A 22,812-nucleotide genomic window follows, 5' to 3' on the forward strand; every position below is an offset into this window, starting at 1 on the left:
GTCGAAGATCAGATTAACAATCTGATACCATCTCATAAAGCATAGATGAACTATTATTCATGATAACATAATTTGGATACTATTTTTCAGTTAGTTACAACAGTGCCACATCATTGTATTTATACTAGTGCACTATACTTAGCAGGTCACACCTATTGTACTGGGTGTCAGTCCTTATACATCTAGGCTATATATCTATTACATGCTTAACTATTACATGTCTAATATAGAGTCCCTTTTTATATGTATGCAAAAGTGTTATGGTACTCCAAAATATTTGTTTGCAGATTGTGGTCAGAGTCCCTTTTTATTCCTTGAACCACTTTTATTTTGGGTTTAATAAAATAACTTTTCCATTGTTTGAATTTTTTTTAACAATAAAATCGGAAAAACAAAATTATTCTATCTTATGCAAATAAAAAGTATCACAAGTAAAACAACTAATATGTAGTAAGAGTAACAGAAATACATAGACCACAAACAGAAAGAAGGGTCATTTATCTTAGTTCAGGAAGTAAAACCTTTGAACTGTCCACCCCGTTTACACTAATGAAAATTGGAGAATATACAATCATGATCACATCAATCTCAATTGTACTTAACTTACACTGTAGCAACAACAAAAAAGTACAGGTACAGCAATGCTTCGACAGAAATTCACTAAGTACTAACGATAGCGGACAGGAATAAGATATACTGCACAAGAACTTCAAGGTAAAAAGGTCATGAAGAATATGTGTACATAAGCAGGGAAATGTAAACAACATTTCCCTTAATTTGCAGGACACAGCCAAGGATAATTTGTGTACAATAATACAATGTAGTACTCAACAAGAAAGAGCAAAAAGATAACGAACAATTGATCATTGCCCTCGGCCAAAATCTCTTTCGAATTCAGAGCATACAAATCAAGTAGAGGTCCTCTCCCTTTGTGAAAAGAAATGAAGAGCGCCGTTATCATGATTTCATGCATATAAATCTCAATTATACCATGCCAAGTTCTAATAATATGTCATTATACATCCTAAATTGAAGTTGAGAAACTTTTTTTTCAAAAATAAAGAGGATCCCTACAAATAGAAAACATGTTACTCGATTCACAAAGTGATACTTATAAATGGTGCGGACAATGAATGTTCCAAAAAACCATACAATATATAAATCAACATGATGAACTTCGTGCATCATCGAGTCTGCAGGAAATAGTCTCAGAATATTTTTTTAGCTTTGCGGCTGAGAAGGCCGTAAAGCTCAATATTAAGGTGTTTCCTTTTCAATATGTGGCCTCTATGATGATTAAATTATATGGCATATACAATCTCACCACTGCTATCTACATCAAGTTCATAGTCAGAATCTATTTCATCCATATCTTCATCCACATCGATAAACCGTTCTAAATAATAGCTCCCAGCTGCTGGTATGGTAGCTTCTGAAATTATCTGCATGATCGTATCCATACTCTGCATAGGCTGATCTGGCTCTTCAAATTGGTTATCCCTTATATTTTCATTCACCAAGTCAGCAGGAAGATTCTTTCGAAACCATTCGTTTTTCATTATCTCTGGAATGGTGATTCTCTGCCACATTCGCATTTTAGATTCATAAGATTCAAATAAACGAATAAACTAGCAAGAATGGAAGCTAGTAATCCCTATCCTATATAATCGAGAGGTTCGGTTTAAATTTGCAATCAATAATTTTCCTTTTCGATTTGATCATGTTTTCTTATTATATAGTAATGGATACAGCTATGCCGCAATATAGTTAAAACAATGCTCCATATATAACAAAAGAAGTGAAGAACCTAGAAAATGAAAAGGTATAACATTAAGATATGTTAAAACAGTAGATATACTCGAGGTTGCTAAACTTAAGAATCTCCGAAAGTTGTGGAATCTCAATGAGTTTACTTAATACAAAAATAAAATTTGAAACATTTATTATAGTAGTACCTTAACATAGTTTAATTTAAAACTATGTGCATAGTAAATAATGAAATTCTAACTTAGTAACAAAGTAAACCATAAAACCAATTTGCAATCAACAAATAAATTTAATTAAGATGGATTCATACTTCATAGCTCCAAACAAGGCCAAAATAGAAAAAACATGGCATCACAAATAAAAATCCATGGACAAATTCACAGATCACAGGTTATTTTTAAAGCTCGGCATACAGGAAGAGCATAACAATGGACAAATTGAGACCATGAGATTCAAAACAAGTAAAAAATGAAGGATGGTGGGAAAATACACATTATGTTGTAGACTTGTTATGCTGAGTTATGTTTAGAAACATCCAAAGAAATGGAGAAAACCCTCTCCTTCCTTACTTTTGGATTGTTCAACATCGGGTGGATTGCTAGCATAAAAAATGCATATATTTCATAAATTCTTCAGGAACTGTGTAGTGTTCATCAAGTGATACTTAAGTAGAAGTAGTTCTTGGAAAATAGAAATTACCTCAGCAGGGTCAAAAACAAAGATTCTTGATATAATGTCGCGACATTCAGAAGATATTTGAACAAAGTCTGGTACGGAATACTGGACACTGAGAACCCTCTGCAGGGAACCAACCAAAACCAGTCGGGCTCACAATCAGAGGCTCATAAACCAAAAACATGCAAACAGCTTAATATCTGATCAACCTGAATTGTTTTCCGGAAATCCTTCGGATTATCGGGATCTTCAAAAGGATATGACCCCACTAGCATCACGTATAAGGTTACACCACATGACCAGACATCGGCAATCTGATATTAAATGTATGGAAACGTTAAAGAAACCCATTCGAATACTCCATACACATACTCACAGCATGAAAACTAGAAATGTCTACTCACCGCACCACCAAAAACGGGGGTGGGACTCAAGAATATAAGTTTATTGGTAAGAACTTAACTAGTGATATTGCAGATTAAAAATATGATAAAGTATCCTTACAACCATAAATTACTAAATGCGGGTACACTATTACATGTGTGCAATTTCCAAAAAACAAAAAAAAAAAATACTATAAAGAACTCGATCATGAATTTTTCTATGAAAGTAACAAAAAGGTCATAAAAAGGTCAAAAAGGTCATAAACTGAATCTCTAACCTTTCCATCGTACTCTTGCTTCAGAAGTACTTCGGGAGCGATATAAGCAGGAGTTCCCACAGTTGACTTTGGCTGTGAATGAAGCACTGAAGACTGCCGATAACATGATATATTAGATTTCTAAGATAAAATTACTTAAAGATAAAAATTACTTGCCAACCGCATACCAATCGCAATAAAATATGTAAAGCACAAAACTGAAACAACAAAAATCTTGAGAAACAAAGGAACCCTTACTTTGGAGTATCCAAAATCACAAATCTTGAGATGAAGTGCTGGGTCTCCATCCAACAACGTGTTTTCCAGCTTCAGATCTCGATGACATACTTGCTTCATAAAGAGACAAATTATACATAATACTGGAAAGATTGGTACAACAGTACATTACCTATGCTGCATTCTAAGGTCATTTAAACTCGATTTATTTTATATCAGATAGTGGGGAAGGGAGAGGAGCTCAATTACCATTGAATGACAATAGCTGACTCCAGATATGAGTTGTTGAAAGAAGAAACGAGCCTGCAACATACAAATTGGTTAACAAGTTAAACGAGAAATAAATTATAAGTACAAACTAATCTCAATGAATGATAGGAAAAGTAAGCAAATTGTATAAAGACCTCATCCTCAGTAAAACGCCCTGCTTTGCTGATTCGCTCAAACATTTCTCCTCCAGATGCATATTCCATTACAATGGCCAGATGAGTAGGTGTTAGAATGACCTGAGTGACATTTCATAGCACATTTCCGTAAATATAATTATCCTTCTTTGAACATAAAAAACATAGAAACTTACTAACCTCCTTAAACCTGACAATATTAGGATGTCTTAGAGACCTGTGATTGATTATTTCTCTCTTAACATTTTCATCAATCTGCGACACACAATAACATGATAGGGGGAAAATGAGAATCACACTCTATCGGTAAAAGTTATAAAGAAACTAGCACGAAAATTGCACAGTAAAGTTCAATTCAAAAAGATCATACTTGAATCAAAAGTATGGTTTGAAACAACAAAATTTGTTTCCATGTTTGCAATTCCATTGTGAATACATAAGCCTAAAAACTTTCTAAGCCACCCTGCAGTATCTACTGAACCAATCCAACGTTTGACTTTTGTGGTTGACACAAATGACCGCAGCCATAAAGTAAAATCATCATATTGGGAAAAACCCAAGTTCCACGTAGATTAAAGATAGAGACTGAAAATAATTTATAAAGAGTGACACTCTTCGCCTTACAAGCCGGTTTTGTAAGATTTGTATGTTTATACGTGTCCCTTTTTACAAACTATTTTCGGACTATATTTTTAATTTATGTGAAACTTGAATTTTTCTCAATACACTCCATCATGTCCACCACTATTGGACTTCGTACATGGAAATAAATGGTGGGTGCCGCAAATCGATAGGTATTGGATTTTTCCCAATACATCAACAAGAAGGGGCCAATGCATATGATTCTGAATCAGGGTCCACTTCAATTCAACTTAACTTAGGAATGATTTTTTCATAAAGTCATAAAATTCATTCATTTTAGCCAAAGTATTTTTTATATTTCATTTTTTTTTTTCGTCAATGATTTTTCAACGATTTTGTTGTAATTTTCAAACTAGAAGATAAGTAAACTAGTTAGTTAATTAGTTAAATCAATCAATTGTTTTAAGCCTAACTAGTTAGTTAGTTAGTTGTTTTTATTGGTTGTATAAGTTTTGTATTTCTTCATGTAACAATAATATTCTCTTATTATTCAATATACTTTTCTTCAATCTATATCTTCTACAACGATACGATAGTAGTAATACGCTACTTCCTCAAAAGACTCAATATTAGCAATAGTAATTGATTATTTACCAGTAATATTAAGTTAGTTAAGTAATTCTATAATTAGTATCTTTAATAAATGCATAATCTAAGGAATTAGGAAACATAACAAAAAATATATATATATCTAACCTTATCACCGCGTTCGATATACTTAACAGCAACAAGCTCTTTGGTGAGTTTATCAGTCATGAGTCTGGCGACACCGAAATTCCCCGATCCGATATCACGAACGAAGTCGTAACGGTCACTGTCATGCATGATCGGCGGCGGCATATCCATGACTGCTGCTCCGGCGAGAGATCGGAAGTAAACGGCGTGGAAGTGGAGATTCCGAGAGGGTTACGGTTGTTGTTGGCGAGTAAGCAACATTGTGGCCTTTTTTATTTAAAATATGATTGGGTCGTCACTGTCTTGATGAAGTGTGAAATGAAATGTACTATGCAAATGGTGCAAGTGGGATTTGTTTTTTTATTATTTTTTAAAGGGGGTTTTGTCGGTTTTATAGGTTTGTTAAATTGGGTTGGTCATGTGTTGTTGTCAGAACGCAGCCACTTGAGTTCAGTTTGAATTTCAATTCTTTAGCTTTATGTCTTGTGTTTTGGATGATGAAATAAAGTTGGAAAAAAAGTGTAAGTAAGAATTGGAAATTAAGTGAATAAAAAATTAGTGAAAATTTGAGTGAGGCATGAAGAGGCATCTCATTAACTCATTCATTTGTATAAATCATATATTTTTTATGGTTGAAGTATTCAACGGTTATGAAAAACTCTTGATTAATACTTTGAGTTTGAGAGATTAGATCGGGTTTTGATGCAGGTAAAGATATTGGATTATCCTCCCCACAAGATTTATTTTTAAGGTTTAAAAACACTTTTTATTCCTCTAATTTAATTATTTTTAACTTTTTCATTTTAAAAACTGACTTTTTAATTTTTAAATTTATATTTTTCCCACAAGATTTATTTTTAAGGTTTAAAAACACTTTTTATTCCTCTAATTTAATTATTTTTAACTTTTTCATTTTAAATATTGACTTTTTAATTTTTAAATTTATATTTTTAAAAACTAGTTGATCCCCTCCATTTTTAGGGTATAGACTTATTTGTCGATTCACTATATTTCCAAAAGTTATTACGTGATATTACAAATGAGTTATAGGAAAATAGTTTCCTAAGTTCTCAATAACAAACTCTATTTTTACCTAAAGTATTTTTCAATCTTTTCACATCTCTATACATGAATCACACAAACCCAATGTGTTTAGAAATATTTTTAAATTCTCTTAGATACCTTTAAAGGTCTGTCAAAATCCAAAAAACTCTAAGAATTTTTTATCATTGTCTCGCTAACTAGGATTACACATCTTCCCTTTATCTTTTTCTCTTACTAACAAAAGTGATAGAGAACCATATTTATAGTATTTTGAAACCTTAATGGGTCGGATATCCAAATTAGGTTTGCACACTAGCTCAAGCCACTCATAGGCCAATCAAACCATTGACCAGTGATCCCATTAACTATTAATCAAGTTAATCAATGATTATTAATCGAGTCAAATGTTGATTGTTGATTGTTTACTAAGTCAACTATTGATCAATCTTTGAATTTTGTTCAAAAGTTAGCTATATGGGAAAAGTTCTCCCTTTTATGACTAGAGTTTTTAAGGCATAATTTCACATAGAGATTTCCATTTTTATAGTATGCAAATACTTTGATAAAACTTATTATCCTTTAACATTATCAAAAAGAAGAAAAGAAAAAAATAAAAGGGTCAAAGTAGTTCAACGTCACATAATATAACAACACAAATTAGACGAAAATACCAAAAGAAAATAAATATAATAAAATGTACACTTAACATTCGAGCATAAGTTCAAATTGGAAGCCGAATATCCAAAACACTACATAAATAGTTATTCCACATAACAAATATTGTGGAGCCATATGCTTGCAGGTATAATCAAGAAATGATCCAAGATGATAAAGATCATGGATAGCAAGACACATAAAGCATATTCTTAGCCTTGATGATGACTTGGTATGGATGATGGCAACACTTATTTGATGATGACAACATTTGACTTGGTTTTGAGGATAACAACACCTAGAGTCAAGCAACTGCTATAGCTAGCTCAAGTGGTAAAAGATGCACAAGGTGGTTGATCAAACTACTTCTCTAAATCAAGCTAAACAATTAGGGTTTATGATCACCAATGATATCTTTGTAATCCTCCGATGATGGTGATTAACATGAATATATATCAAGCTTCGTCCAATAGAAGATTCAATTCAAGTGCGTATATAATTAGTATATCCGACAAAAAAACTTGAAGCTTCAGAGTATGAAAGAGAGGAAGTGATAAAGTTTGTATGACTGTGTCTATCTGAGTGATCAGTGTATTATACAAACATAAGGGCGTTTCTGGAAGTAGCATGGCTAAATCACACACACACCCACACATCATACACTCACTAAAAACTATTTTTGAAGCCTTTCTTTTTTAATTAAAATAACCAAAAATGCTATTAGAGCCTAACTAGTTGACTAGGAAATTGTTCAATTGATTATAAGACTTTTATAATTGTCTAATCAATTAGATACTTGTCCTAATCGATTAGTTAAGGAAAAATTGAGTGTATAATCAATTATGAAATTATCTTAATGAATGATAACATATCTCTATCAAAACCTTCTTATTTGGGCAGCAATAATTGATTATTGCAAGTACCTAATCGACTATGTCATTTATTTGATGGATTGTTTCCAAAACTATACCATTTCTTGGCATATAAGTATAGAGGCTCTATATCATTTCAAAACATCTAGAAAACATGAAACACCTCACTTTTCCTTTCTCATACTCTCTCTAAATCATTTCTACTCTTTCACATATTTTTAGCCATAGTGTTTAGAGAGTGTTCTCGAGTTTTATGAGGTATTTGTTTTGGGTGAGGGTTTTATTGTAAATTTACCAAGAATAGTTTTTCTCTCGAGTAAATCATTCTCCTTAGGAAGTAATTATTTTGGTTTGGGGCAAAACTAATGTAAAAGCTCTTTTAACTATTAGTATAAGTCTCCATTTGGTTCGTGAGCTCCACCATTGAAGAAAAACTCTCATTTTGGATTTGTGGAGAATAAATCGAGAAAAATATTCACAAAGATTGTTGATCTCAACCTGGTTAAAAGCTCTATCAGTTCAAGATTAGCCCAGCGTAAAATCTCACTCGATTTAAGAGTTTAGCCTTTGTAAAAGATCAGTAGGTTCAAGATCATCCCAATAAAAATCTCGGTTCAGTTCGTAGTCAGCCCATGTAAAACTTCGGTTCAGTTTGGAGGAGAGTGAGCTCAAAACTCCATTTTGGTTTGAGATCATCCTGTGAAAAATTTTTGTTTGGTGAGAAGACTAAATACTTCAAGCATGTTTGTTGTTTGGACACTAATCGCTTCAAACTTAGTTCCTTATTTGGTTAGAAGTTAGCATGAAACTTCATCTCCTTGTATATGGGGGTTCATGGGCTTAACCTTCTAAAAGATCTCAAGCATTATTGGATACTTTCAAAATTAGTTCTTGCGGAGAGGAGTAAGTCACTTTTTTTAAGACCGAATCACTATAAGTTTCTAGTGTCATTTTGTCTTCCCTTAACTCTTTTATTGTCCACTTAATTTCTTTATCTTGATTTTTCGCTACTTATTCAAACGTTTTTTGATGAAATATTTTCAAATTCTGATTTAAAAAATATTTTTTGCTTTAAACTATCATTTTTCAAAACTCCACAATTCTCCACACTCTTGTGTATGAAGTCACGTGTTCAACAAATACATCATAATACAAAGTAATAACTCAAGGAATAAAATAAGAAAGTTAAAACAAAAATGGATGAATCGTATTTGCTTTGGGCTATTTGTAGTTTGAAAATTGTGCCAACTTATTATTTGGAAATATAATTTCTTCTTACAAATTTTCATATATTTGAAAACTAGCACACTTCATCCAACTATAAATATTATGAGGTTCAACATGAGTTGTTTGGGGTTATTTATGATTAACTTGAAGGGAATTCACTAATTCTATTTTTTCCTTGCACAATATATCTTATTCTTTATAATCAAGTTGACTTGATAAGTGTGGAATTTATCTAATTTATTAATTTCAGATACTTATTAACTTACTTTCACATGAAGTAACAAATTGTGAATCGACTATGGTTTGTTACTATTTGTGTATAATGGATACAAAGACAAGAAGAGAGAATTAATTTCCTAGTCAAATGAAGCAAGGAACCCAAATCATAAAAGGCCAAAGCGAAGCATTATTGGTTGGGCGAATTTACCCTTAATGAGCGAAGCTGGGGCAGAGATTTGGGTTTGTAAAACACGGAAAATTCATTAGGCGAGTCATATTTTCCCCAACGAATTTAAGGTGGTTCAAAAGGTTGCTTTGACTTGGAGAAATGCTGGAAAAACTCAATTCATTGGGCGAGCCACATTTTGCCCAACAAATGAAGGAAAATTTGAAATTCTATGAATAGAAGACTAAGCAATCATTTGAATCATCCATCACTTTGTAAATATTTTTGTTTTATTAGATTATATTATAAATGCTAGCAAAAGAGAACTGGGATATTTTTCACATTGAAGGCATGTCGATAGGGTTTAGTATAAGATTGAAAGGTAACTTGATTATGTTTTATTTCTACTCCTTCTATATTTCTACCGTGTGTGGTTGAGTTTTCTTTCATTGAGGTTAGTTTCGCATTATATTGTTACTTATATGTTATACTTGTGATCATGATATTATGTTTGTTTTAGTTATTCAATCGTGTTTGATGTTTACACATTTTTCTCTAATGCTCATGTTATATTCGTATCATGTTTGTGAATATATCAAATGTAAAAAAACACTCTTAAGTTTAGAGTAATGATATGCATTTATGCTTAAACATGACTTAATTATTTATAACATGATTTGTGAACTTAGACCGTCGTTGAGGAGTGATCTTTAGGTTTAGACCTAGGTAATCATCTATTATCACCTAGACTGTAGAGATATATATAGGTTTGATTTTCACATATAGTGTTAAAATATAATGTTATTGTATTATTTATTAGGTTGACGTATCATTGAATAAAAAATATATTTGATATCACGAGGTTATCTTATATATGAATAATGTTGTTTAGAAATAGGTGATAATATGAAACATTATTTAAATGTGCATAACTGATCATTATATGCATGTCTCAATATTAATTGCAATCTAACCCAAACATGTCTTTATCCCTAATACTTTCATATTTTACTTCACCTTGTTTTAGTTTATAAAACAACTCTCAAAACAATCTAGAAACTCTTCTCCTTATAATAGTAACAATCATCTATAAGGTTTTCTATCGCATCAGTCCCTATGGAGACAATAAAATATACTCACTTCATTGTGGTTTTTGCTGATACAAATACTACTATAAATGTTTCTTTCAACATCACTCTTGATCATTTTACTTTGCATGCCCCCTTCGTGGAAGACTTGAAAAGCATCCCACATTGCTTACGTAGTATTCTCGTATGAAATGTGACACTATTCAACAACTCTTAAATATGAGATGAGAATACTTTTCATCTTTCAATATCACTACACTTGTTTTTTTTAATATCAAGGTAAATTACACTACACTATTTATTTATTATCAAGGTATATCTAATCAACTAAAGATCTAATCAACTAAAGGTTTATAACTTATGGAAACATCATCTTTTACAACAGTAGGCACAAAATACTCATTAAATAATATTCTTGAGACTTTCATGTAATATGAGAAGGGTTGGTGATATGGGAACCCTTTCATGGAACCAGGATTGTTAATGCAAGTCTTTAAAGTGAAGACACACGTTTTTTCGGTCTAGTTGCAAGGTGATTTACGTCACTAAGGTCGTTGCTGACCAAGGGTCGCTTCCCCCTCCTACCACTACATGAAAAATTGGTATGGGGTAGACGTGTGGCCACCCACCACAGCCTCTAGAGTGGCTAGCTGTCAGAGGGGGTGGACTGTCATTGCCTGTGGGGATTCGTTTTCTATAGCCGAATGTACAAAGCGTCTTCGACACCACCCTTGATAATGGGGATTTAATTGTTATAGTTGGACATGCCAAACATCTTCGACAACGTCCCCAACTGTAGGGATTTGATTGTTATAGTCAGACGTGCAAAACATCTTTGACAGTGCCCTTGACAATGGGGTTTTGATTGTTGTAGTCGGATATACAAAGTGTCTCCAACAGCACCACTAATTTTCTTTGTGTGTGCTTTGTGTTGTGGGGAATTAATTGTTGTAGTCAGACATGCAAAATGTCTCTGAGAGAGCCCTTGATTTTCTATGTGCATGTTTTGTGTTGTGTGGAATTAATTATTATAGTCGGACGTGCAAACCATCTCTGACAACATCCCTGATTTTCTTTGTATTGGGTCTCAAGCTTGTCAGACGTACCTCGGTCTCGCTGTTACTATGCACAATTACAAAGAAGAGAATGTTCATAAAGAGTCATATTTTAGTTATAATTTTGGGTTGCCCATGTACATAAGGGGAATGGGCTATTTAGTTAGAACATGTAATATAAATGAAAAAGAAACATAACCAGACAGGCTAGACGACTCTTATTTATCCTATTCACCCTTTGTCGTCCTAGCCATTTCTTAAGGGACATAAGCCTATCTATAATGTTGAGAAAGCTGGTGAAGAAGCTACATTAATCTCCATGGCCAGGCATTCTTCTTGGTCTTTCTGAAGCGTTTATAGATTCTTTTTGCTCCCTCTATGTCGACGCTATTGGTGATCGGCTTTCCCTAAAGGTTGTGATACTTGAGTTTGAGATGCACTAGTGAGGCTACGACGACCACCATAGTGGCAAAGGGTCTTCCTATGATGAAATTGTAGACACTTTTCCTTTTTACCTTTGATAATTCAGTCCAAAGCGACTTCACTCATCGATCATCGCTTTTAGGTAGCAAAGTGCACAGAGAACCATTTACGAAAATCAATCCATGACTTGATGCTCATATTAGACAAACCTTTAAACCATAGTCTTTCTGGTCCGACCAAGGTCAGGGCAAACAACTTGCATTTAGACTCTTTGTAAGCGTCGAAGTAGTCTAATCGCTCATTGACGAACTGCATGTGCTTACCTAGATAATTCTTCCCATCATATTTATTTAACTAGGATGGCTTCTCCATGGATTTTGGTATTTTGCTTACCAAAATCCGGGTGCATAACGAATCCAACCATCATTTTGAATCATATGAACTAAAGATCTGAAGATTTGAGAAATTGAAGTTGAAATGACATTCAATTGGATCGAACGCGACAAAATTTTGTGTTTAATCTTGAATGCTCTTGATTCGATGATCAAAGAAGATTATGAACAGACAAATCAAATAGTGAACGTGAAATCATGGAAAATGCATGAATCACAAATTGTTTCCGATAAACGACGCAACTGTTCTGTTTTGGAACCAAAAAATGAAGTGTGGATCAAAAGTGACGATGCATTTGAAGTTGAGATTCTCTATGATCATCAGTATGATAGTTCTCGTGTGATGAGAAGACTCTAGATATATTTCCTTAAGAGTGGTTGACGTAGATCGATATAATCGGTCCAAAACAAAAAAAAGTTAGAAAATTAACTAAAAACATGTGAAATATGAAGATAACGATTAAAAGAGAGGTTAGCAGAATAATATTGATGAATAGAACAATAGTTTGTGGTAAACGACACTCATCTTATAATTTGTTGTGATTTATGAAAGGCCTCTTTATAAATGACAAGTGACTATACATAAAATTATTATTATTTTATTATTAAGGATATATTTTGACGAAATTATTATTATTAATATGATAAAATTTAAAATCAGACAAATAAAAATGAGTTGTTTTTTAATAAAATTGAAGAGAAAAATAAATAAATAAATAAATAAAAGAGCGAATGCTGTATCTGTATTACTTCCACGGTGGTACTAGTACCACTTTAAAATCACTCCCTTTCACATAAAACAAATGAAAATTTAAATCACCCACCAAATACATAGTACTCATCGTTTTATGGCTTAATGGTGAAAATAAATCCAGCCAATGAAATTATCTTATTTCGAGTCATTCTTCACGAAAGTGATGTTCCCCTTCGCTATCATAACAGATAGTATTGATATTTGATTATTATGCATTTGTGTCATCATGAAAAACGACACCAAAATATCAAAGAAAAGGTTAAATTTCTTCCTTTTGCACTTTCTTCTAGAAACCTATCTTTATGGGCTAGAAAAAAAGCCCATCTAATAATCCATTCCATTTGAAAACTTAAGCCCATTCTAAACTTTATGCACGTGACCCTGTATTGAAAGCCCAACTTTATGCACGTGACGCAGCTTCTAAACCCTCAATCCTAATGCATCCATTTCTTGCTTATCCAAATTTTTGAGGTCAGTTTTCCTTTCTTGTCTATGCAAATATTAATTAATTATTATTACTTGATCGTACCTGATCAGAAGAATCGTCGTAGGCTGCTCGGACTGGATCTTCTAGGAAGGAGGAGGAGGGGGGTGTACCTGCAAGGTACTCCAATGCCAAAGTAAGATGACGAGCAAAGGAGCGCAAGTACTAGCTAAGAGTGAGTGAGAATTGAATACCTGACCCTCTAGTTAAAGAGGGTATATATAGCCCCCAGCGCTGGGCCATGATCTCGCTATTGGGTTGGATTCCCAAGCCCAACTAGGAGACTGCCAGGTTTCCTGAGCGGAAATATCGGAGGTGCGTGTACGCCCTCTGTCCTGGTTAACCGCTCCGAAGTCCAAGGGAGGACGCGGTCTTTTAGGAGCCACGTGGGATCCGAGTTATTCGGAGGATTGGATATGAAGGAGCCCTGCGCGGAGCAGGGTCCTCGGCAAGGATGATGTCCGGGGGAGAATGAACGCCGAGCGCGGTGTTGGTGCCGAGCAAGGCGTGTCGGAAGGCCATGAACTATACATGGGCCTCTGAGGCTTATTGGGCCGAAAGCGGTGTTGGGCCTAGTCTTGGCCCAGTCCAGAACAGGAGCCCCCCAAGTCGGAGTTTTCTGGTTAAGAAACTGTGACTTTGCTTCTACGCTCGGACCCCCATTTCTCGTGGTTGCTCGGTGGATCGGTCCTCGTCACATATACGCGCTCGGAGGAAAATCCAGTGGTGGGCGAAACGTCGCGCGTGGGAAGCACGCGCTGACGTGGCATAGGCATTGATGGCCTAGGGTCTAGGAGGCGGCGCCTGTCAGGAGAGGTGACGCTTCGCCTTCCGAGCCTTTTTCCTATAAAAGGGGGCGAATTCTCTCATAAGGGAGTTTTCCTTTCTCTATTTATCTGCTCGGCTTCGATCAAGGGTTCCTCGGAGAATAATTTCCCAGCTCGTTCGTCATATCAAGATCGTTGCTTAGCGAAGGATTCTCCCCGGCCATCTATATCATGTCTGCAAGTAAGTTCGTTTAGCCTGTCGTTGCTTTACTATTTTTCATAGAATTTGTGTTTCGCTTCCGAGGTCTTCGCCAACGTCATCCTCCCCGGGTTATCTAAGCGATGCCCGGGGGTCAGCGTGGGTTGGTAGGCCGGAGCACGTTGGCGTTAAACTGCTTAAGATAAGCTTTCCGGTTGTCGTGTCATCTGTGAGTCCTCGGCTGACGAGTGTTGTTCCTCGATGGGGTTTGGCCGGGGGCTCTGCTGCTCCTGCTCTACCCTTTCGCTTGCCTTGCGGTGGAAGGGTGGATTTGATAGACCATCGAATTCACTTCTCCCTTCTGCGTGCAGGTGAATCAGATTCGAGCGCTACCTCAGGAACTGTCTCGGACACCGACTCGACGACCAGTGATTCCGACAGCTCGACGGCAACTAGTTCCGACGTCGAAATTATTGAGGAAGATGGCACTCCCGCGGCCGAAAGCGTTCACACGGGATCCCCTGGTTCGAATGCCGAGGGAGGGGTTTCTCCTATGCCGTTATTCAGTTATGAACATACCGTTGCGCCCGATTGGATAGCCGAGGAGGCTCTGTCTGTTGTTTCTCGGTATACCGCGTCTCTGGATGGGGCGTTTACAGAAATTGAGGTCCTGGGGGAAGGAGATCCGCCCAATTATCAAATAGGTTGCCCGTCTCCAGACGAACGCGTGTGCTCTCGGTTTGCCGGGGACGGATTTGCGATGTACGAGTACGTGTTCAGGGAGCTCGGCTTCCGGTTACCCTTCTCTGATTTTCAGGTTTCAGTCATGGCGTTTCTATCTCTGGCACCGTCCCAAATTCATCCGAATGCCTTTGCCTTTATGCGGGCATTCGAGATTGTTTGTGAGTATTTGGGTATAGGTGCAACGTCTGCGTTGTTCGGAAGGTGTTTTTCGTGTTCAACGGCAGGCGTCAAACGGGCGGTACAGCTGGGTTTCGTTCAGGAACGCCGAGCGTAAACTCTTCGGAATGTATACTGACTCCGTGAAGGGTTTTAAGGATCGATACTTCGTTGTCCGCCCCCTAAGTCCAATGGCCTATTCTTCGGTGTCGGATATGGTGGCCGAGCGGGATGCCGAGGGGGAGATAGTAAGGGATGAACATGGGCAGGAAGTAAGGGAGTTCTGCACAACGTTTCCATTTTTCTGGTGGAAGGGTCATTTTGCGTCTCCTCCGAAATACTACGCTTGGGAGGACGATGACTTGGATGATCAAGACCGGGAGTCGTACTCGGTCCTCTGCAAATACGTAGATAGCTTTACCCTGTCTCGTTGGGTGACGAGGAATGGAGATCCCATATTGAACGAGGACGGGGTGCCGATCACGGAGCAGCGGCCTATTAATACTAAGGCTTTGCTAGCTTGTCGGACTCCCGAGGAGACCTGGGCGTTGTTAGGTTGTGTCCATTACCCTTGCTTTGTGATCTCTGTCCGGTATTTTGCTAACTCGTTTATTTTTTCTTTGCAGAGGCTATGCCGGAGAAGGAGGATAATATCCTGAAACAGGCATTGGATGCGAGGAAGAATCAGAAGAAGAAGAACCAGGGTACCGGAGCTGGAGAGAACTCAGGCTCGGCAGGCTCTCCTCACAAGATTCATGTCGACGAGAGGTTACCCAAGAGACCTCGTGCTTCCGAGGGGGGACGTCCAGACCAGTCGAACCTAGGTCCCGGGCGCGCCTTCGTGTTGCCTTCTTGCTACAAGGATGGAGGCTATTTTGAGAAGTTCCCCTTGGCTACCTCACCGGATGAAGCTCGTCGGATCAGTGATATGGATCCCCCGTCCCTTCAGAAACAGTTGGCGTGCGACAGTGCCGCCGTGGTGAGGGTCTTGGAGATGGCCCAAGTGTTGGCTAGTGGAGGTTCGGGCTCGACCGAGGCCCTGAAGGAGGCCGAGGCGGCTAAGAAGGTGGCCGAGGACAAGGTGAAGACCATGGAGGTCGAGCGCAAGGAGTTGAGGAAGAAGGTCGACGCGGCCCTGAAGCAGAAAGATGCGGAGGTCGCGGCTGAGAAGAAGAAGCTGGCTGACCTTCGACTCGAATGGGCTCCCTCGGCTGACGAGTCGCCGGATGTGGCAGCTCTGAAGTCTAGGGCTGAGTTTGCGGAGAAGATAGAAAACCTGAAAATAAGCCTGGCCGACATGGCCGACGTCGGTTTCGAGCGTGCTCTTAACCAGCTGAGGCTTCTGAACCCTGGTTTGAAGGAGGATAATGTCGGGCTCTCTTCGAGGATCGTAGATGGCGTGTTGGTGCCTGAGTCCCCGGGGAGCGAAGAGTAGGAAGTGTAGTTCCGGGCCTGCGTGTCCGTTTTTCTCGGCCTGCGTGCCATTCTTTTTGTTGGGCTATGCCCGGATAATTTTTGGGGCCTGCGTGCCCGGTAATGATTGTAACCTTTGACATCGCCGGCCAAGTTGGTCGGCAATTTTAATGTCTTACAATTCTGCTTGCTTATATCTGTTTATTTTTACTTTCGGCGTTATCACTGTATGTTTGTTCTATTTGATAACATTCCTGCCGTGCTTGTATGACGAGGTATTTCCTCTATACTTAGAGTATTTGCGGTTGTTCTAGGTGACTGATGACTTATGCTCGGACATGCCGGAGAGTCACCAGTATACTTGTGATATTATTGGTTTTGTGGGCTATGCTCGACCTAGATTGATTGCCCGGGCGTGTTGAGTACGGGCCGGGTGCGCAGAGCGGGTATGCGCTTTTAGCGAGCGCGAGACCGCGGTTGCGGGCAAGCGTTCGCGGCGTGAACGATCCCATCGCGAGCTGGGGTTCTGCCATGCAGGTACTTCCACGGGGGGTCTAGGTGTAGAATCCGCCGAGGGGTCGGTCCATCTATCCGATGAGAGGAACCGATCGTTGCTGTCGTGGAACACTCACGTCCGTACTGACGACGTGGATCCGTGCCCGTCCGTTGCCCGAGTTTGGGTTAGAGGCCGGGCGTTTTAGCTTATGTTTAACTGTAATAACGTCTGAGTTTTTCAGCATTCCAGGGTCGAGCAAGTTTTTCGCCGAGAAGATTCTCGAGGTAGTAGGCGCCGTTCTCGGTTTTGTCATAAACTCGGTACGGGCCTTCCCAGTTTGGGGCTAGCTTGCCTTCGCGCGAGTCTTTCATGTTTCTGCGAAGTACCAGGGCGCCGATTTCAAATTCGCGCTTTATAACTTTGGCGTTATGGCGAAGAGCTATTTGCTGTTTTAGTTTAGCTTCTCGGAGGGCTGACCCTGCTCGAATCTCTTCTACCATATCGAGTTCTTCCCTCATGGCCTCGTCGTTAAGTTCTTCCTCGAGGGGGAATTCGGTGCGCCGAGAAGGCTCTCGGACTTCTACGGGAATTACGGCTTCGGTGCCGTAGGTTAGTCGGAAAGGAGTTTCGCCTGTGCTCGAATGGGGTGTCGTCCTGTACGCCCAGAGTACACTATGTAGTTCCTCGACCCAGGCTTTTTTGGCTTCGCCGAGTCTTCTCTTTAATCCTCGGAGGATGACTCGGTTGGCTGCCTCGGCCTGCCCGTTCGTCTGAGGGTGCTCGACTGAGGTGAAGTGCTGCTTCGTGCCGAGCTTGGCCACAAACTCTTGGAATCTTTTGTCAGTGAACTGGGTGCCATTGTCGGTGATTATGGCCTGGGGGACCCCGAACCGGGCAAGTATGTTTCGTTTGTAGAAACGGAGCACGTTTTGAGATGTGATCTTGGCAAGCGCCTCGGCTTCTATCCACTTCGTGAAGTAATCGACGGCGACCACGAGATATTTATTCTGGTACGATCCGACCGGGAAAGGGCCGAGGAGGTCCATTCCCCAGGTGGAAAAAGGCCAAGGAGAGGAGAGGGATTTGAGCTCGGTGGGAGGAGCTAGGTGCATGTCGGCATGCCGCTGACATTTGTCGCATTTTTGAACATGCTCTTTGGCGTCCTGCTGCATGGTCGGCCAATAGTAGCCGGCTCTGAGGGCTTTCCTTGCCAGCGACCGGCCGCCGAGATGCTGGCCGTTAATCCCTTCGTGGATCTCCTGCAGTACTTCCATCGCCTGCGAGTCGTCGATGCATTTGAGGAGGGGAATGGAGAAGCCGCGCCGATAGAGTTTATTTTCGATGACTGTGTACGAGCAGGCTCTCCTTTTAATGGCTGAAGCTTCCTTTGGATCGTCGGGGAGCTCGTCGTTCATGAGGTAATTGTATACCGGAGTCATCCAGCAATGGTCGTCTCCGATGGCAAACACTTGTATGGCCTGCGCGTTTTTGCCTACGCTCGGGTCGGACAAGATTTCTTGTATCACCGATTTGTTCCCTCCCTTCTTTCTCGTGCTTGCGAGCTTGGATAGGAGGTCGGCCCTCGAGTTGTGTTCCCGAGGGATGTGAGCGACGTCTGCCTTTGCGAATCCTTTCATCTTTTCTTTGACGAGCGATAGATACTCGGCTAGTGTATCGTTTTTGGCCTGGTAATCGCCGCTAACTTGCGACGCGACCAGTTGTGAATCGGTATAAATCACGACTTCCCGAGCGCCTACGTCTTTGGCAAGGCGTAGGCCTGCTAGGAGGGCTTCGTACTCGGCCTGGTTGTTCGATGTGGCGAAGGAGAGGACTAAGGATACTTCGATGAGGAGCCCCTCGTCGTTCTCCAAGATGATACCGGCTCCGCTGCCCGCGTGGCTTGAGGCGCCATCAACGTAGATGGTCCACTTATTCTCGGTGGGTGTTGGGGAGTTGGAGATCGTCGTCATCTCGGCCACGAAGTCGGCGAGTGCTTGGGCTTTTAGCGCTTTCCTGCCCTCGTACTGTATGTCGAACTCGGACAGTTCGAGGGACCATCTCAGCATTCTTCCGGCCATATCTGGTCGGCTGAGAAGCTGTTTGATCGGTTGGTCTGTCCGGACGATGATAGTGTGGGCGAGGAAGTAGTACCTCAGTCTTCTGGCGGCCGTTATTAGGGCCAGCGCGATTTTTTCTATCTGTTGATAGCGGACCTCGGGTCCTTGTAGGGCTTTGCTAGTGAAGTACACTGGCTTCTGCCCGTCTTCCGTTTCTCGGATCAGGGCCGCGCTGGCCGCCTCGCCAGAAACGGCCAAGTAGAGATAGAGAACCTCGTTGCTGTCTGGTCGGGATAGCACCGGGGGTTTGGAGAGCACTTGTTTGAGGTGGGATAATGCTTGTTCGCATTCCTCGGACCATTCGAAAGCTGCTTCCTTCCGAAGAAGCTTAAAGAATGGAAGTGCATGCTGGGCGGATTTTGCGACGAAGCGGGATAATGCCGTGAGCATTCCGTTTAGCACCTGGATGGATTTTTTGTTGGTGGGAGTAGGGAGGTCTGAGAATGCTCGGCATTTATCAGGGTTGGCTTCTATTCCTCGCTCTGTTAAGTAGAAGCCGAGGAATTTGCCCGCCCGCACTCCGAAGGTGCACTTCTCTGGATTGAAGCGCATCTTGCAGGACCTGGCCTGCTCGAAAACCCGCTCGAGATGTAGCGTGTGGTCGGAGTCTTCTCGAGATTTGACGATCATGTCGTCCATATACACCTCGAGCGTGTCGCCGATTTCTCCTCGGAAGACCTTGTTCATCATCCGCTGGTAAGTGGCTCCGGCGTTTTTGAGTCCGAAGGGCATTACGTTGTAGTAATAATTGCCCGATTCGGTCATGAAAGCCGTGCATTGTTTGTCGCATTTCGCCATGGGAATCTGGTTGTAACCAGAATAAGCGTCCATGAAGGACAACAGTTTATAGCCGGCCGAGTTGTCGACCAGTCTATCAATATTAGGTAAAGGGTAGGCGTCCTTTGGACATGCCCGGTTAACATCAGTATAATCAACGCACATTCTCCATTTTCCATTAGATTTTTTAACAAGTACAACATTTGAGAGCCAAGTTGAATACTTGGCCTCGGAAATAAATTTTGCCTCTAGGAGGTCTTTTACAGCTTTCTCGGCAGCCTCCGCTTTCTCGGGAGACTGCCGACGCCTACGTTGTACTACGGCCTTGGCGGTTGGATTGATGGAGAGGTGGTGACAGGCGACCTCAGGGTCGAGTCCGGGCATCTCTGCGGCGCTCCAGGCGAACAGGTCGGCATTGGCTCGAAGGCAGGCTACGAGTTGCTTCTTCGGCAGGTCAGGGATGCCTTTGCCGATCTTCACTGCTCTGTCGGGGTTGTCTCCCAGGGGGATCAGCTCGAAGTCTCCGTCGGGGACAGGCCGGACGGGATGAGGGGCTTTTGATAGTGTCTCTTCCCCGGATTTCAGTTCTTCCTGTGTAAACCTTGCGTCAAGGTCGACTGAGCTGACGTTGGCCGTTGGAAGCTGATCTTCCCGAGGATGCTTGTCTTCGGCTCTTGGTTTTTTGTTGGAGCTGGTCGGAGGAGCGATCAGCTCTAGCCCTTTGACGGAGGCATCGAAGATCCTTCTCGCGGCTTCAATGTCGGCGTTGATGGTGGCCACTTTCCCTGTCCTCGTGTAAAACTTCATCTTCAGATGGACCGTGGAGGGTACGGCGGTTAGCTCGGCCAGTGTGGGTCGCCCGATGATGCAGTTGTACAATGTCTTGCAATCGATTACCAAAAACCTGGTTTTGACTTGCCTGGACGCTTCCCCTTCCCCGAAGGTGACAATCAGCTCGACGTAGCCCCATGGTTTGGTGGTGGCTCCGTTAAAACCTTGGAGGTCGGAACCCACATAGGGAGTGAGGTGCGAGTCGTCCAGCTGAAGTGTGTGGAAGAGGTGGGAGTACATAATGTCGACTGAACTGCCTTCATCTACCAGGACCCGTCGCACATCGAAGTTTGCCATTCTGGCTCGGACGAGAAGGGGAATGGTGGCGTTTGGAGCTCCGCCGGGCAGTTCTTCGAGGTAGAAAGTGATTGGCTCTGACTTTCCTCGGAATTTCCGGAGAGTAGGGCCGAGATCTGCATTGGCGCTGAGTAGCTCGTCGAACTTTCTCTTGACCGAACTGACCGTGAGAGAGCCGGGGTCCCCGCCGTTGGAGATGACCATAGCGGTGGGGAAATGTTCCCAGGTGCTGAGGGCGGTCGTCACGCCGAGCGAAGGGATGAAGTCTTCCGGTCGGCTTACGGACAGTGCGACTTGAAGTGGTCTGCTGTCTGGTGAGTTCCCCTCGTCCGAGTTTCGAGGGATGCCTCTTCTGGGGGGTTCTCCCTTCTTGGTGTATCTTGCCAGGTGGCCCTCTTTGATCAGGGTCTCTATGGCATCTTTGAGATTTATGCACTCGTCGGTCATATGTCCGTGGCTTTTGTGGTACTTGCAGTACTTGGACTTGTCTGTCCCCGGTCTTGTAGGATTTGACTTCGGGGGCCTGATGTTGGATTTCTTGAACTCGGCGTTCTGGCAGTCGGCCAGAATTTTCTCCCGGGAGGTGTTCAAAGGAGTGTAGTCGTTGAAACGCCCTGCTGGTCCTCGCCGTTCTTTGACATCTCGGGATCGGTCGTCCCTTCTTTTGTCTTGTCCTCGGCGCGACCCCGGGTCTTCGAGGTTTGAGTTGCGAGAGGCACCGCTGCCCCTCGGGGCTCTGATTGCGGCTGCCTCGCCTTCCTCAAAGTCGATGAATGCCTTTGCTTTGTTGAGGAGGTCATTCATCGAGTGCACCTTCTCAATCTTAATAGCTTTTTTGAAGTCACTGCCGGGGAGAAGTCCTCGCTCCAAGATGTACCTCTTCATGTAGTCTTCTGTCTGTACTTGGACGGCCTCCTTGTTGAATCTTTCAAGGTAATCTCGAAGAGGTTCGTTGGGTCCTTGTACTACGGCCTCGAGATTGGCTTCCGATTTCGGTTGCCGTCGGGAGGCTGTGAAGTGGCTCAAGAAGAGTTCTTTGAGCTCGGTCCAAGAATGGATGGAGTTCGAAGGGAGGTTCCTGTACCAATTCATCGCTCCCTTCCTGAGGGTGGTCGGGAAAATGCGGCATTTGATCGAGCCTCGGACGACGTGATAGTCCATGACCGCTTCGATGCTCCGGATATGGTCGTCGGGGTCAGTGGTTCCGTCGTATTGGTCCAACACTGGCGGTTTTTCCATTCCCCGAGGGAGGCGGGCTCTCCGGATACTGGCGGACAAGGGGCTGCGGAAGTCCTCCTCGTCGCTCGGTCCTGGTGAATTGTAGTGCCTGTTTCGTCGGGGATCCTCTTGGTTGTTACCGGTCGCAGCTTTGGAGGGGCCCCGACGGCCCTGTTCGGGGGAGGGGCTTCTTTGTTCAGCGGTTTCAGGTTTCTGGTTCTTCCTGTTCTTTCTGTGTGGAGAACGGGAACGAGTCCTCCGGCGGCGGTGTCTTCTCGGGGGAGACCTTGAAGAGGATGGGGAACGCCGACGGTATCTTCTCGGCGGCGAGCGTGAAGAGGAATAGGAGCGTGACCTGTAGCGCCTCCGTGGAGAAGGG

At 41.5% G+C, this 22,812-nt stretch overlaps 1 protein-coding gene across 1 annotated transcript; it reads right to left on the reverse strand.

Moving 5' to 3' along the window:
- Positions 1-708: 708 nt before the first annotated feature.
- Positions 709-5,392, reverse strand: LOC131652176 (serine/threonine-protein kinase SRK2I-like). The gene is made up of 9 exons (XM_058921965.1): positions 5,062-5,392; positions 3,904-3,978; positions 3,724-3,825; positions 3,569-3,622; positions 3,341-3,433; positions 3,104-3,196; positions 2,652-2,756; positions 2,467-2,565; positions 709-1,580 (listed from the first exon to the last, which is right to left on the reverse strand). The coding sequence occupies exons 1-9, from the start codon at positions 5,209-5,211 to the stop codon at positions 1,302-1,304; spliced, it is 1,050 nt and encodes a 349-aa protein (XP_058777948.1). The 5' UTR covers positions 5,212-5,392; the 3' UTR covers positions 709-1,301.
- Between the last annotated feature and the right edge of the window lie 17,420 nt (positions 5,393-22,812).

The sequence above is a fragment of the Vicia villosa genome, linkage group LG2 (genome assembly GCF_029867415.1).
Source record: "Vicia villosa cultivar HV-30 ecotype Madison, WI linkage group LG2, Vvil1.0, whole genome shotgun sequence".
In the NCBI taxonomy this organism is placed as follows: Eukaryota; Viridiplantae; Streptophyta; class Magnoliopsida; order Fabales; family Fabaceae; genus Vicia; species Vicia villosa.

Bases quoted from the DNA above. Each gene is read 5' to 3' on its own strand.
- LOC131652176 (XM_058921965.1), bottom strand. From the start codon at position 5,211: ATGGATATGCCGCCGCCGATCATGCATGACAGTGACCGTTACGACTTC. The intron at 3,979-5,061 runs GTTAGATATATA...TGTGTGTCGCAG, and splicing joins ATATCGAACGCGGTGATAAG to ATTGATGAAAATGTTAAGAG. The intron at 1,581-2,466 runs GTAATTTCTATT...CGAATGTGGCAG, and splicing joins TTGTTTTTGACCCTGCTGAG to AGAATCACCATTCCAGAGAT.